We start from the raw sequence: 16,828 nt of genomic DNA, 5'->3' as shown, positions 1-16,828 counted from the left end.
TAACGACACTGTCCACTTATATATTAGTAAAATAAATTCTTACAAGACTGAAGAAGAGACGAGACTAACGTTAGCTGCTCTCTGCGATGCATACGTGTAACTTAATGCTTACGTAACCGTAATAACTTGGTGTTTGACATTTTGTTGAAGCACTCTGTAAGTTAGAAAAGTACCATAATTGTACATATTTATATCTAACCGTCTCAGTACATGCACAGCTGTTAAGTGTCTGACACACTAACAGAAAACATCTTCACAGAGACGCCGTGGACTTTTAATATTTATTGTGTTTCAACCACAACATTCATCCACAACAATATTGTGAAAGGGTGAGACACTGGCACTTGTTTCCTGTTTCCCTCTGATTGGTCAACGTGTGAGCAGGAAGCTGAGGTCACTACCTGGGTCGTACTCCACTGTGGGCTTCCCCCTAAAACACACAAAACTGGTGTTACTGGTGTTACTGGTGTTACTGGTGTTACTGGTGTTACTGGTGTGCTGTCAGGTTCTCCATGCACTCTGTGTGTGTGTGTGTGTTACCGGGTGAAGAGTCTGGCCTTGGTGGTTCCCAGTAGTGTGGCTTTGTCGCCCTCCACCAGCAGCAGGGATCCCTCCCTCAGACCCTGAAAATGCACAAAATTAAATGACCACAAATTCTCTAATAAACGCTGGCGAGTCGCCTTCTCAGCGCGCTCACACAGACAAAGACAAAACAGCGGTGGTTGTTATGGCTGCAGTAGCGCTAGCGGTGGTTGTTACGGCTGCAGTAGCGCTGGCGGTGCTAGCGGTGGTTGTTACGGCTGCAGTAGCGCTAGCGGTGCTAGCGGTGGTTGTTACGGCTGCAGTAGCGCTAGCGGTGCTTGTTACGGCTGCAGTAGCGCTAGCGGTGCTTGTTACGGCTGCAGTAGCGCTAGCGGTGCTTGTTACGGCTGCAGTAGCGCTAGCGGTGGTTGTTACGGCTGCAGTAGCGCTGGCGGGGCTAGCGGTGGTTGTTACGGCTGCAGTAGCGCTAGCGGTGCTAGCGGTGGTTGTTACGGCTGCAGTAGCGCTAGCGGTGGTTGTTACGGCTGCAGTAGCGCTGGCGGTGCTAGCGGTGGTTGTAAAGGCTGCAGTGGCGCTGGCGGTGCTAGCGGTGGTTGTAAAGGCTGCAGTGGCGCTAGCGGTGGTTGTAAAGGCTGCAGTGGTGCTGGCGGTGGTTGTTACGGCTGCAGTGGCGCTGGCGGTGCTAGCGGTGGTTGTAAAGGCTGCAGTGGTGCTAGCGGTGGTTGTTACGGCGGCAGTAGCGCTGGCGGTGCTAGCGGTGGTTGTAAAGGCTGCAGTGGTGCTAGCGGTGGTTGTTACGGCTGCAGTAGCGCTGGCAGTGCTAGCGGTGGTTGTTACGGCTGCAGTAGCGCTAGTGGTGGTTGTTACGGCTGCAGTAGCGCTAGCGGTGGTTATAAAGGCTGCAGTGGCGCTGGCGGTGCTAGCGGTGGTTGTAAAGGCTGCAGTAGCGCTGGCGGTGCTAGCGGTGGTTGTAAAGGCTGCAGTAGCGCTGGCGGTGGTTGTAAAGGCTGCAGTAGCGCTGGCGGTGCTAGCGGTGGTTGTTACGGCTGCAGTAGCGCTAGCGGTGGTTGTAACGGCTGCAGTAGCGCTAGCGGTGGTTGTAAAGGCTGCAATAGTGCGAGTATTAGCACTCTGCAAAGCTGCATTATGCCGACTGGACCGAGACAACAAAACTCACCAGGACACAAGGAGTATCAGGTTCTTCATGGTACTGGGTGATCCTCTGCTCTCTGGTCTCCTGCAACAACATCATACACACAGCGTTAGGGATGTTTCATAAAAATATATTTCTATCATGATAAACACAACTAATGGCCTCATCATTCACTAAGAGACTGTGTCTCAATGGGACTTTTCCTGTTTAAACAAAGGTTTATAAATAACAGTAATGCGTGTCCTCAGTCTGCTTGTCTTCAGCAAACTATTTGCAGCTTTCTTGTGCATCATCTTCAGAAGAGGCTTCCTTCTCGTATGACAGCCGTGTAGTTTGATGCAGTGTGCGGCGTACGGTCTGAGCCCTGACAGGCTGACCCCCCAACCTCTGCAGCAATGCTGGCAGCACTCATACGTCTGTTTCCCAAAGACAACCTCTGGATATGGCGCTGAGCACGTGCACTCATCTTCTTTGTTTGACCATGGCGAGGCCTGTTCTGAGTGGAAACCTGTCCTGTTGAACCGCTGTATGGTCTTGGCCACCGTGCTGCAGCTCAGTTTCAGGGTCTTCTTACAGCCTCGGCCATCTTTATGTAGAGCAGCCGTTTTTTTTCAGATCCTCAGAGAGTTCTTTGCCATGTTGAACTTCCAGTGACCAGGATGAGGGAGTGTGAGAGCGATAACACCGAAGCTGGTTATCAACTCGCTAACTCAACCCAGGGTTTCCCAATCCAGCCGGGAGCGCGTTCACATCAAAGAGGCAGAGTCAACAGACCAATCAAAGACATGAACAAGTCTACTGGCAGCAGAGCGTCAACTGTGACACAACAGAAATACGACCTGGTCTAAGCAGCACGGCTGCATCTGACACATGCAGGGACACATAAAATCAGTGTGAATGCCTAAATGAACAGGCGTAGTCTATAATATTGCATTGATTTGATGTGTTAAGCGTTCTTCTTTCAGCTCGGCTGTGTCGGCGTTTCCACATTAAAAGGCTCGGGCGCTGAAGACGTGGTCGTTCGAACTCACTTTAAAAACTTGTTGTCACTTCAAAAATGAGATTAATTTATTTAACACACTCAAAAGTGTCCAAACATTGTTCTAAATTAACTTCATAAAGCAATGAAACAAAAACTCCATTCATGCCATAAAATGTGCTCAAATAATGTTTGAAAGACTGAATCTCAACATTTAGGCTGCTGAAAACTCACCGTCCCACCTTTTGCACCCACAGGTGGGAGGAACATGACTACAGTCTCTGTAGTAGGCCTAAGAAAGCCATATTAAAATGTAGTATAGTCTACTGACCTAAAATAAATAGCATATTAAAATTTATTTCAATATCCCTACCAAACTGCTCATAATATTCAGTCTCACATTAGACAAATAAAACATTTATTTTAAACGGCTGCATCAGGGTGTGTGAAACAGACTGAGAGCAAATAAAAAATATTAAACACATTTGAAAGCAGTAAGTAGGCTGATCCTGCTGTAAAAACCTGTAGGCAACAACAGCCTTTTAAGAGCTTTTAATCAGTCTCTGTAGGATAATATCGTTATAGTCAAGAGTTTCTCCACATCACCGCTGCAAACATAAAGCAGCTTATTGGCTAAAACAGTCTGTGGGATTTCCTACAGATCGTGATGTCATTTTCCAAGAGAGCTGATTGGTCAGTAGGCGGCGTTTTCACAGCGTTGATCTCTTATCTGGAACATAACCTGCTCCGGGGCAGGTTAGCCGCTCTGCATCAGTTACCATGGAGATCTACCCAGTAAGAAGTGAACCACCGTCGTGGTGCTGAAAACCCAGCAGGGTTAACCCCGAAGTTACCTGGACAAGCTCAAATCCTGCTTCGTGGCCCAGGCCCCTGCTCCCCATTCACACCTGAGACCTTGTAACACTAACGAGGTCACATGACAACGCGGAGGGAAAATGGCTGATTGGGCCCAATTTGGACATTTTCACTTTCACATACACTGTGTGATGTGTTATTTTGAGGGGACAGCAGATTTACGCTGTTATACAAGCTGCACGCTCGCTACTTTACGCTGTGATACGAGCTGCACGCTCGCTACTTTACGCTGTTCTACGAGCTGCACGCTCGCTACTTTACGCTGTTCTACGAGCTGCACGCTCGCTACTTTACGCTGTTCTACGAGCTGCACGCTCGCTACTTTACGCTGTTCTACGAGCTGCACGCTCGCTACTTTACGCTGTTCTACGAGCTGCACGCTCGCTACTTTACGCTGTTATACAAGCTGTACGCTCACTACTTTACACTGTTATACAAGCTGCACGCTCGCTACTTTACGCTGTTCTACGAGCTGCACGCTCACTACTTTACACTGTTATACAAGCTGCACGCTCACTACTTTACGCTGTTATACAAGCTGCACGCTCGCTACTTTACGCTGTTCTACGAGCTGCACGCTCGCTACTTTACGCTGTTATACAAGCTGCACGCTCACTACTTTACGCTGTTATACAAGCTGCACGCTCGCTACTTTACGCTGTTCTACGAGCTGCACGCTCACTACTTTACGCTGTTATACAAGCTGCACGCTCGCTACTTTACGCTGTTATACAAGCTGCACGCTCGCTACTTTACGCTGTTCTACGAGCTGCACGCTCACTACTTTACGCTGTTATACGAGCTGCACGCTCGCTACTTTACGCTGTTCTACGAGCTGCACGCTCGCTACTTTACGCTGTTCTACGAGCTGCACGCTCGCTACTTTACGCTGTTCTACGAGCTGCACGCTCGCTACTTTACGCTGTTATACGAGCTGCACGCTCGCTACTTTACACTGTTATACGAGCTGCACGCTCGCTACTTTACGCTGTTCTACGAGCTGCACGCTCGCTACTTTACGCTGTTCTACGAGCTGCACGCTCGCTACTTTACGCTGTTCTACGAGCTGCACGCTCGCTACTTTACGCTGTTCTACGAGCTGCACGCTCGCTACTTTACGCTGTTCTACGAGCTGCACGCTCGCTACTTTACGCTGTTCTACAAGCTGTACGCTCACTACTTTACACTGTTCTACGAGCTGCACGCTCACTACTTTACGCTGTGATACGAGCTGCACGCTCACTACTTTACGCTGTTCTACGAGCTGCACGCTCGCTACTTTACGCTGTTCTACGAGCTGCACGCTCACTACTTTACACTGTTCTACAAGCTGTACGCTCACTACTTTACACTGTTCTACAAGCTGTACGCTCACTACTTTACACTGTTATACAAGCTGTACGCTCACTACTTTACACTGTTATACAAGCTGTACGCTCACTACTTTACACTGTTATACAAGCTGTACGCTCACTACTTTACACTGTTATACAAGCTGCACGCTCACTACTTTACACTGTTATACAAGCTGTACGCTCACTACTTTACACTGTTCTACAAGCTGCACGCTCACTACTTTACACTGTTCTACAAGCTGTACGCTCACTACTTTACACTGTTATACAAGCTGCACGCTCACTACTTTACACTGTTATACAAGCTGTACGCTCACTACTTTACACTGTTCTACGAGCTGCACGCTCGCTACTTTACGCTGTTCTACGAGCTGCACGCTCACTACTTTACACTGGAGCAAAGGGTCATTTCTTCAGAGTTGTCTCATGAAAAGATTTAATCAGATATTTACAACTATGTGAGCAGTACTCTCACTTTTGTGAGATACTGTACATGTAAATACTCAAGTAAAGTTCCGCAAAACTGTCCTCACATACAGTACAGCTGGGGTAATAATACACTTCTGTCCACTGACATGCAGGACAGAAAACACTGCTGTACTGTGCTTTGTATCAGTTTTCCAAGCTGAACAGAAGAGGACCCTCAGAATTCTTATAATATTATATTTATCATAATAATATGATAATAAATAACCCACTATGAGCACAAGGTGGCGCCCTCGCACACCACACACTGTGGACAGGACACTACAGCATTTAGCTGCAGCCCTCATCAGAAAACATCCTATTTCAGTAAGATAACAGCATGTGCAGAGACGTAAAGCAGCAAGGGATTGTGGGACTGTTAAATAAAAACCTCCACACGTCAGACGCCCGGGACTGCTGACGGTGCATCTCTGGTTGTTTTCCTGCTTGAGGAAGTTCTGCAACATGTGAAGCTGTGAAAAACTGCTGTGGTGAACAAAAAGAGACAACCTGCAGTCACTGACGTTAAAGTCTGGACGACGATAACGGAAAGATTAAAGAGGTCGGTGACTGATACGGCAAATGATCAGCCGGCCAGACAAAGACGCCAGTGTTTTACTACGTCCTTATCTACGCAGCAAAGTTTCCTTTTTATAAACGGACTGTGTTTTATATCAGGACAAAATTCACTCTTGCTGCTGCAGCTCAGTGACGAAACACTTATGTCCTTAAGTAAAACTACCATTTCTAAAATGTAAAAATACTCCATTTCAAGAAAATGTCCTGCATTCGAAATCCAACACAAGTACTATCAGCTTCATGTAGTTAAAGCACTGGTTCTGATTAATTAACAAAGTTCTGGTTCACAAATATGTTTTCAGTTTTTGGATATTTGATTTTTAGCGATCATTTGAACAGTTATTGAAATGAAACCATGTGATCAGTTTAGACGAGGAACGTCTCTCTGACAACAACTCAGAGACTCTGAACTCAGAGGAAAAGGTCTCAAGACAAACTGGGAGGTTTAAGCTTTGATAACACGTTATATCTTACAAGCTTATCGATTGTTTGGTTAATGTACAATCTTATCTGCAGTGGAGTAAAGACTAATGTAGTACCTGAAACTTGTACTTACAGACAGTACTTAAGTAAATGTACTCAGTTACTTTCCACCACTGATGGTCAGGAATGAAAACAGCAAATGCGCATTAATCTGCAGATGCGCATTATTCAGAATCTTGAGGGACTTTTTTGTGATTGTTGCAGCAGCTTTTCTAAGATATTGTGATGAAAGTTGTGATGTTTTTGTGATGAAATTGTGGGAATTATCTTTAGGATTGTAGTTGAATCATTAACCCTGACCTGCATATTTAAACCATCTGACCTTGATTCTTTCCTGCAGCTGACCGGGATGCAGCAGCCTGTGTCACCTCCATGTGTTTCTGACAATTTCTCCGCATGTTTTTTCAGTAGACGATTTTCTTTATGTTTGACCTCACTGCTGCACGTTCTGCAGAACAGCTTCCCCGCTTTGGTTAAGAAGATCTGGATCCTGGTCTTCACGGCCCTCTGCTGTTATTGTAGTAGGTAAACGTGAGACGTTGGTGTCACACACGTCTGCTGCGTCTTCTAAACAAGGAAGTGAGTTTACCGACGTGTGACAACGTTTTGCAGAAAACGGCGATGAGAGCTCAGGTTTGCAGAAAAGTCTCGCTGAATTCACAGAGATTTGTTGAATTTGTGTTGATAGCTGCGATGGCGAAATCTCAGAGGGACTGAATAATCTGTAAATGTGAACGTGGGCATGAGAGGATTATTGAAAAACGTAAACTAGTCCTTTTAGTTTCATGTGGTCTTTGAAGTGACACTGATCGTCTCCTCTGACCCAAGAAGTCCTCTAATACAAAGAGACGGGGTTGTTTACGCATCACTGCAGGTTCTGACTCACCCCATGTGGCGGCTTTTGAGGTCGGGGTCCAGGTAGTGCGGGTTGATGTTGAAGGGGACGAGGCCAATGGCGGAGAAGGACGGAGGGTAGACGATGGGCATGTCGTTGGTGGTGTTGATGCTGACGGTGGCCACGTTGGTGCCGGCACTGGAGCCCATGTAGGGGACGCCGTCCTGGAGGAGGAGGAGGGAAGGATGGAGGGGTGTAAAGAAGAAGGGAGTGAAGGAAACAGGATGGAATGGAAATTCTTTTTTTTTAAAGAGTTTCCTGCCTGAAGAGGACGAAACAGACTTGATGAATAAACGCTGTCGTGTGGCTGAACGTGAAGAAACAGCTGTGTGAGGAGCGATGAGGAGGCTGACGTCACCTCATCGCTAGGGGTGTGCCAATAAATCAATACAGCAAAATATCGTTATACATTTTCCATGATACTGTATCGATATTCCAGCCCGTCATATCGATACATAAAATAAATAGAGCTTTGACGGTTAGCTCAGTGCTAATGTATAATGAGAATCTCCATTGACGTGCTAGCGAACATTAGCATTGCTGAACATCCTGAGACACACTGTGCAAATACTTAAAGTATGTATGCTTCCTGAGCTCTGTGTGAAATAAAAAAGAGCTGCTAACTTCACTGGCTTGATCTGCTGCTTCAGACCAGCTACAGCAAAGGGTCAAAACTCAAACCCAAATTCCCATTGGCCTAAAAATACAGGTATCAGTAGGTGCTGAAAGGGCAGCACAACGCTGTGTCACTGAACAGTTATCAATATAATGTGATGTACAGAATAGACTAAATTCAGTGAATTTGCTTTTTTATAAAGAAATGTTTTTATAATAATGTTTCATAGCTGCTCTGTAGTTTTAATTTACAGACTGAAAAGCGTGAGCAGCAGAATTGTGCAATTTTCTAACAGTTTGGATTGAACTTTTTTACGTGCATTTTGTATTCATAGTTAGAAAGAAATTGAGATGTATCACTTTAGGATTGTCTAGAAATCTATCGATTTTCTTAGAATTGACCAGATTTCTTCTGCCGTATTTTTCTAAGATCTGTTCAAACGCTGTTCCTGAGACATCTTGTAATAGTTACAGCAGCTACCCAGAGAGGCTGAAAGGAGAAGTACGATTTATTCTCTTTCCAAAACCTAAAATAAATCCAGATAAATGTCGGCTGTGGATCGTTCCAAATGTGATTTTAGTTAGCTAACGCAAGCTAACTTCCTGCTGAATGCAACTAATAAAGTCCTGCTGTTCTGCTTTTTAATGATCTATAACAATAATGAACAGAGGCCGACCAGCTGTACAGGAACAATGTTGATCCTTAATATCGTTGTCTTTTGTCTCAATTGTAGGGGGATGCGGTGGTTCACTTTTACCCTGTGATCGTTATATTGTATGGTGTAATTTTTTTCACGACAGACTGCGTCTGTTTGAGTCAGTCTGTCCGAGTCAGTCTGTCCGAGTCAGTCTGTCCGAGTCAGTCTGTCCGAGTCAGTCTGTTTGAGTCTGTCCGAGTCAGTCTGTCTGAGTCAGTCTGTCCGAGTCAGTCTGTTTGAGTCTGTCCGAGTCAGTCTGTCTGAGTCAGTCTGAGTCAGTCAGTCTGTTAGTCTGTTTGAGTCAGTCCGAGTCAGTCAGTCTGTTTGAGTCAGTCTGTTAGAGTCAGTCAGAGTCAGTCCGAGTCAGTCAGTCTGTTTGAGTCTGTTTGAGTCAGTCAGAGTCAGTCAGTCTGTTTGAGTCTGTTTGAGTCAGTCTGAGTCAGTCAGTCTGTTTGAGTCAGTCTGAGTCAGTCAGTCTGTTTGAGTCTGTCTGAGTCAGTCAGTCTGTTTGAGTCAGTCTGTTTGAGTCTGTTTGAGTCTGTTTGAGTCAGTCCGAGTCAGTCAGTCTGTTTGAGTCAGTCCGAGTCAGTCAGTCTGTTGAGTCTGTCTGAGTCAGTCAGTCTGTTTGAGTCTGTTTGAGTCAGTCTGTTTGAGTCAGTCCGAGTCAGTCAGTCTGTTTGAGTCTGTCTGAGTCAGTCAGTCTGTTTGAGTCAGTCTGTTAGTCTGTTTGAGTCAGTCCAAGTCAGTCAGTCTGTTTGAGTCAGTCAGAGTCAGTCAGTCTGTTTGAGTCTGTTTGAGTCAGTCTGTTTGAGTCAGTCTGTTAGAGTCAGTCAGAGTCAGTCAGTCTGTTTGAGTCAGTCAGTCTGAGTCTGTTTGAGTCAGTCAGTCTGAGTCAGTCCGAGTCAGTCTGTCCTCCCTTTCATGTCTCTAAAGTGAGTCTCTGTCCTAGAGCGGCGTCTCTGGGACTCGTCTCATCTGTAGCCATCGTCGGTTTCCCTTCAGTATAAAAGGTGAACGTCTGCTCACCTGTGTTTTGGACATGAGGCGTTGCTACTGTTAGCGTTAGCTGGATCTGGGGCGTCGTTGTAGCCGGGAGAGCGTGACACGTTGAACACGGTGAAGCGTTCCTTCAGATTCACACCGTGCTGTAGGAAACGCTTCGTCATGTCGGAGCTGCTTCCTCCCTCGCACCAAACCTCCTGACTGCAGCTGGTGCAGTTTGTTAGTGAAGCTAAACCAAACTTTGGAGCGTTTGCCGCAGTCCGCCACGGTCCAGGACCGAGAACAGAAGGACTCTCTTCTTCAGGCTTTATTGACTTAACACATGAGGTGATGTTAGGTCGGTGTAGCAGCTGCTGGCAGATAGGAGACACTTTGATGGACTGTAAAACGCTCACTGCAGTTCAGTCAGGAGCTGAGATATGCAGGAAGTCAGGAACCGAGAATACAAACACACGGGGCTTAATGAATCCACGGTTCTTGGAAATTTGGTAACTTTTCCAACTTGGAAGCAGTTCTTTATACCCAACCCTGGATTTCAGTTTTGTTTTCTACATTTGCTGTCAGCTCTCTGTCACACCGGGCGTCTGGTTATAAACTAGGTGATGGCGTCAGAGCAGGAAACCAGTCGTCCAGCTCTGCGTTGCTGTTGCTCTGAGCAGCGACAGCTTCAAAACACGTCTCAGGCATTTTAATCAGTTGACATATAAACAGATAAATCCGCAGTGAGCTAATATATCGTGTGTTTGTGCGTCACCTCGAGGACTCTCCTCCGGATCTCCGTCACCACCTTGTTGTCATAGAGACTCTTCAGGAGCCGGAAAGTGTTTCCTCCTCCTACAAAACAATACATTAACATTTATATCTAAACGACAGAGAGAGGAGGGATTGTTTGGGGGGAGGAAACCACACTGAAAGAAAAGATGCAAGGATGGAAAGGAGGATGGAACGATGGGAAACGAGGACAGAAATCACAGCTGTCAGTCAGCTGCAGCAGCAACTCTTTCAGCCTTTGAGTTTCTATTTTTATAATAAATTCTGTCTCCTCCCACAAGGCAAAACAAAGTGTGAAATTAGTCTCTGAATGTTTCCCCCTGCAAACAAACATCCAACATGTGTCACAGTTCTGGTGTGGTGGGTGAGTGTTTTCAGTGTTTCCTGTTTTATTTTGTAGGTTTCTGCATCCCGTGTCGTTGTCTTGTGTTCCTGCGCACCTGTCTCATTCCCCTGACGGTCTTCACCTGTGCCGTGTTACCCTCTGCTGTGCGTATAAAGTGGTTGTCTCCCTGTGGACGGTCACCTCCTCGTGCTTGTTGTGGACACTGTGTTTTTGCTCAGACTGCCTGCTTCACCTCATGTCAGCTGTAAGTCTCTCTTTTTGTAATGAATCACGTTCATGTTGTCTGCGTTTGGGCCCAAAACCCCTGTTTCCAGTTAAACCTGTATTCTGTATCTACACCGTGTGCAGATCAGATCCACAGGTCAGGGGTGGTTTATAATTAAAAATGTCTCATAACAAATTCGATCTTAAAGGGCAACGTTGGTATTTTTGCGGTCGGCAGCAGTGAAACGGGGCTGTAACGTAATCCTTGCATCAAAGTTTGTCCACTATGGGGTTGTTTTTGGCCGCCGACAGGCTCGGATTGTTCTTACAAGTGTCTGACAGCATTATGGCTTTTTTTTAAAGAGTAAGATTATTTTTGTTTAACCAGAAAGTCACTATATCACCAGACTCCACTCATAAAAACAGAAATTAAGTTTAACAGGGTCCATGTTGAAAAATAGTTACCTTTTAGCAAAGGGACTAACATGAAACCTGGGTTCTGTTATTTGTGTAAACCTGTTTTTCCTCACCTATAAAAATACCCTCAGCCTTCCGGACGGCGTCGACGGGGTCCGGGGCCTCGTGGATGCCGTCCACCTCGTAACCTGCGGGGGCCAAACACGCCACATGAAATGTACACAGACTGTCCTGCAGTGACTCCTCCTCCATGAAGGTTACGACGTTTGTGCTGCTGATAAACTGGATTTATAATGAAAGTTTCTAATATTTAAAAACAATATTTAGCAGAAACACCTTTCAGTAAGAATAAAATGTCAGATTCAACGCAGGGCTGTTGTGTTGCATTAGATTCAGCTGGATGCGTCTCATAAACTCACAACTCAAATGTATGCAAATACTGAAATATATCAAAGCTTGCAAAAATTATACAGAAAAATGTGTAGAAAATGCCTAAAAAGTAGCAGAATATCTTTACATATACTATAAAAACTACACAGAATATACATGACGCTTCATCCAGTAATACTTATGTTTATGAATGATTATAGAAGGTGAATATTTGGAAAGAGTACGTCCTGCCCTTGATAATGTGACACACACAGACTTACCCAGAGTCTTAAACTTGTCTCTGGCGGTTTTGGTGTAGGCGTCCCTGTCGTGGAGAGCGTACGGCACAAACAGCACCCGCTTCACATCTCTGAAACACAGAAAACACTGACTGGCATTAAAACAGAGGGAAAGGTCACAGAAGACTTCATGATGTCAGCATCGAGTGATTAAACTTTAAAACTGTTTCCTTTCATTTAACAGCCTTCTAGTTTCACTTCAAGGTCAGATTTTACAAGCTCACGTCTCTCCACACCAAACCCCATAGAAAAATCGAGCATTTTAATTAGATTTTTGGTTAAAATATGCATTATAAACTGCTGCTTGTAACTTTCCCACACGACAACTGATGTTTTTATTTAGAGATTCATCAGCCATGAAGCATATCATACTTTTTAAATGCTGATGGTTTTAGACGGATTTCAAAACCAAATTCCATTGAAAAATCTGGCATTTTAATGATACAAACCTTCTACAACATGACTTCATATTTTTTCATAAGATTTCTTTTGTTTGTATTAAAATATGAATATTAAACTGCTGCTTGTGTGCTGATCTTAAGCAGAAGTACTAAACATGTTCATAGAGACATTTGTTATCAGAGATTTAATCAAACTTTTTAAATGGGTTAGTCTTAGTCACACTTCCACACCAAACTCCATTAGAAAATCGGGCATTTTAATAAACGTTAAGAATTTAATTTAATACAAATCATGACTTCAGACGTTAAAGATGGTTTTGTTTTTTCAAATAAAAATATTGATACTGCTGCTTGTGTTCCGTTATAACCACACGACTACTGATTTAAAGTGTTCTAGTCACACTTCCACACCAAACTCTATTTACAAAATCAAGCATTTTAACGATCGTTAAGCATTTAATGCAAACCTTCTACAACATGACTTCAGATCTTTTCAGAAGATTTTTTTGTTTCTATTAAAATGTGACTCTTAAACTGCTGCTTGTGTTCTGATCCTATCACACGACTACTGGTTCAAGCAGGGTTATTAAACATGTTTGCAGAGACGTACGTGTTTTTGCCGATGATTATTTTAAATTGCTCGAATTTTGCATAGAATTCGCTGCCGACGTACAAGAGAAACTTTCTGCACTGAACTTACTTTCCGAAGAAGCGTGAGATGTGGTGCTGACAGTGGTCCAGGTACCCGCTGCCGTGCAGGGTGGAGTTGGACACCAGCAGGAGTCTCCTCTTCATGTCTGCACGCAGAAACTGAAGGAAAGCTGCGGAGGTTTCACGGCTGCAGAGTCCAGAGGTCCGCGGTCACAGTCCGGCTGTGGTCCCGCCGACAGCTGCTCTCAGACGGCCTGCAGACCTGCGGGCATCTGCTGCAGGAGCCACGCACCAGACCCCGGGTCAATTTATCTGCTTTAAGTTTTAGTTGCACTCAAACATTAACTTGATATAAACTTTATATACGTTATGTAAATTTTCCACCGGCGGAAACAACACTAGTACTTCCGGCACAATTATTTCAGAATAAAAGCGCCATCATCACACCAAATACATTTAGACAAATACTTCACAAATTACAAAAGGCACATGTGTCAAATGTTTTTATATCATCACAATTTGTTTTTTTCTAATCAAAACAAATTTCCATTTCATCACAGTCAGTCATAACAGTCAAAAGAGATAAAGTCAATAATGGATAACACCACAGTTAATTGTAAGTACTATATTTTCAAAAATGTAGTTTAAATGTAACATTAAATATAAAGTAGATGATTAATCGATTGATCGACCAACAACAAATTGATCCAATTATTAATCAATTATGTACGCATTGTCCAGTTCCAGCTTCTCCTCCAATAAGATTTAACTATAATTAAACTGTAAACTGAATATCTGACTGTTGGCTGAATAAAATAAGCAGGAAACTGCAATGGGTATTTTTCACTAAAGATTAATCGATTACTGATTAAAATTATCGACAGATTGATAATGAAGGTAATTATTAGTTGCAGTGTATGTGTGTGTATATATATATATATAAATTTTTGTTTTTATAAAATTTTAAAGTCAATATCGTAAATTCATTCAGGAAAAGAGTAAATATATATTATAGAAAAACATTTAATGCAAATGTAAATATTTATTATTTGTAACATATTTGGTGGATAAAGTTTTTCTCTTCATTAAAATGACTAAACACCAGTTTTAGACTTTTCCTTGTGTTTATGGTTCAAGGCAGATGAAAGTATTCTGTAAACATAAAGCGTCTAAACATCCTGCAGCTCTGGACATTCAGTGCTTTTATTTTGAAAGGCAGCTTCACTGAACAAATATAACTACTTTTTTTCAGAATAAAAGAATAAAAATGTTTTAAAGGATCTCTAAAGAATTACAATATTTCATAGGTAACAAACGTGTTAGTGTTATTATTGATATAACATAAAATGGAGTAACTCAATAACTATTTAGCTAATTAGGCTAATTTATTCTCTGCATTTACAAGAGCTGTCATAAAATAAAAAGTAGAATTGTATGTTTTAGCAAATGTATTTGTCTGAAACAGTTAATTCCCAATGAACCCTTTGTATGGAGATCATTTTGTCTCACTATTAGTATTACAACACGAATAGAAGATTTGTACTCAAAAGCTTTGCAAATATTAAACAGAAATTCCACAAATAAAACATATTTGTGAATAAAATCAACATATTTACAAATAAATTAAATGCATTTGTGAATATGAACATTTTAATGTCTTTTACATTTCTGCTGATTATTTTTGTTTTCATTGTTTTTATGCACAGTTTCTGTCTTCTGATCATTTGTCATGTGACCAGTTCAGTCTGACTGTAGTGGCACCATGTGGCCAGCAGGCGGCAGCAGAGATCAAACTGTGACCATCAGCCGTCAGTCAGGATCAAAAACTAACTTCACAGCTGATAGTTTGTGTTTATAAATTCGTCACACAGAATGAAGAGCAGGAACCTCTGAAAAGTACAAATACTAAAAGAAAAGTACCTCAAAACAGATTTTATTTACAAAACTAAAATATTTTTCTTCAAGAGACTCGGAGGTTTTAGTCTCTATTAACACTTTTATTGAGTCAGTTTTATCTTTCTCTGTTGGTTTAATAATCTCAGTGTGAATGTGTGCTCCATCATTTCAGCGCCTTTTGTTGTTGTTGATGTTTTGAGGGCAGGAAGGTCAAACACACATCAAATAAAACATTATAAATTAATCCTAAAGGTTAAGGATGATTTAATAATTTAATGTTAAAGTCAAACAGGGACGCTGACAGAAGTCTAAGGACGTAATACTAAATGGTGCGTGACATTAATTATAAACATATTTTATTGCAGTATTTAGTACGTAGTGTACTGACTGCTCACAGCTTTCCTGCACAGCCCTCATATCACTTTCATTATAATCTGCCTAATGAGCTGGAATAAGCCTGTTAGAGTCCCAGTCTCTGTCAGCGCGAATTCTTGTGAACCGGAAAACACTGCATTAAGAAAGTCATGCTGATGATAATAAGAAGAAAAAAGCATCAAGTTTAACAAATAAAATCATAAAATATGAAATCATGTCTATCTACCACTCATTAAAAGGTAAAAATAAATAAATGTCATAAGCATTGTTTTATTAAGTTTAATTAATGGATTTTTCTTTGCTCCTGGAATTAAACATCCTTATATAGAAATACTGTATTTTGAAATAATAAAAATAAAAGCAACCTATGAATAAAACATTTATAAGTCATAAAAGCATCTGTTTCGTTTGCAGTGAAGTTTTGGAAAACTTTTTAATACAAATTAAATACCTCTTAAGGAGATTTTGCGTCAATCTGTCAATTTACAGATTAGTTATTTTGCAACTATTATTAAACTTTCATAAAATTTACAAAGTCTATCATCCATATATGTAAATTTCATCTTTGTTAGTATTTTAAAAGTTCTTTTAAAACTCTCTGTATTAGAATCATATATCATTTGTAAGTTTATATAAGAAAATATAACATGAATGCATGTGTTCATGTGACAAAAAACTTCACACACTTTGTTCTTTTTAAAATGTATTTCATCATTCTCATTTCATTTGACATTTTATCTGTAAATATGAAAGCGTGAGAGAGAAAAAGGGTTCGTCACACACAAGTGGTATCATTTGAATAAAGTCACGATGAAACAATATTTGGATAAACTGTTCTGTAGATGTCAAATGCCAAAAATAATGCATCTGACTCTTAGAGATGTGCGTCAACGTAAATATAATACATAATGAAGTGTTATTTACACTGGGGAAGCTGGGGACATGTCCCCACCACTTTTTGAAAGCATTTCTAAAAAAAAGTTTTGAAACAGTTTTTGACATGAAATACTAAATAACCTAACAAATGAAAATGCTTTGAGAGGTTTATCATCATGTAATGCATATTAAATATAGAAGAAACTTTGTCAAAAACAGATATTTTGCTAAAGAAAAGAAGCTGCTGATTCCTGCATTATGTTCTGCTGTATTTTTTTAAAGACATTTCCTCCAGAAATTGGTGCAGAAAGTCTCCCAGACCCCCGACTCACATTCAGCACTGAACGTTTCTTGAAAATCCTGTTAAATATATCTTCTCATCTTGTTCTCCTGAACCCAATATTGTGCATCCTCACACCCCTAATCTGAGCCTGCATGTCCCCAACACGCTTTAAAACAAAGTGACGCCCTTGTACATTTGTATATTAATATATAAATAAAAATACATAAACATTTTAAGAAAAAGCTTGTATTTATGTTTCCTTTCAGCTTGTAAAGTTTCCTTCTGATTTGGGTAAAG

General features: G+C 42.0%; 1 protein-coding gene across 1 annotated transcript; it reads right to left on the bottom strand.

The window, feature by feature from the left end:
- Positions 1 to 267: 267 nt before the first annotated feature.
- On the bottom strand, positions 268 to 13,485 carry LOC119918604 (alpha-aspartyl dipeptidase-like). Its single transcript, XM_038739375.1, is given in 8 exon segments — positions 268 to 430; positions 541 to 623; positions 1,721 to 1,777; positions 7,316 to 7,492; positions 10,398 to 10,477; positions 11,495 to 11,569; positions 12,032 to 12,120; positions 13,151 to 13,485. Coding segments are annotated over 8 exon segments (717 nt in total). The 5' UTR covers positions 13,246 to 13,485; the 3' UTR covers positions 268 to 369.
- Positions 13,486 to 16,828: the final 3,343 nt, after the last annotated feature.

Source organism: Micropterus salmoides, unplaced genomic scaffold (assembly GCF_014851395.1).
Source record: "Micropterus salmoides isolate LMB-PRFRI ecotype aquatic unplaced genomic scaffold, ASM1485139v1 Ms_hic_scaffold_2309, whole genome shotgun sequence".
NCBI lineage: Eukaryota > Metazoa > Chordata > Actinopteri > Centrarchiformes > Centrarchidae > Micropterus > Micropterus salmoides.
This window is presented reverse-complemented; position numbering and strand designations above follow the sequence as displayed.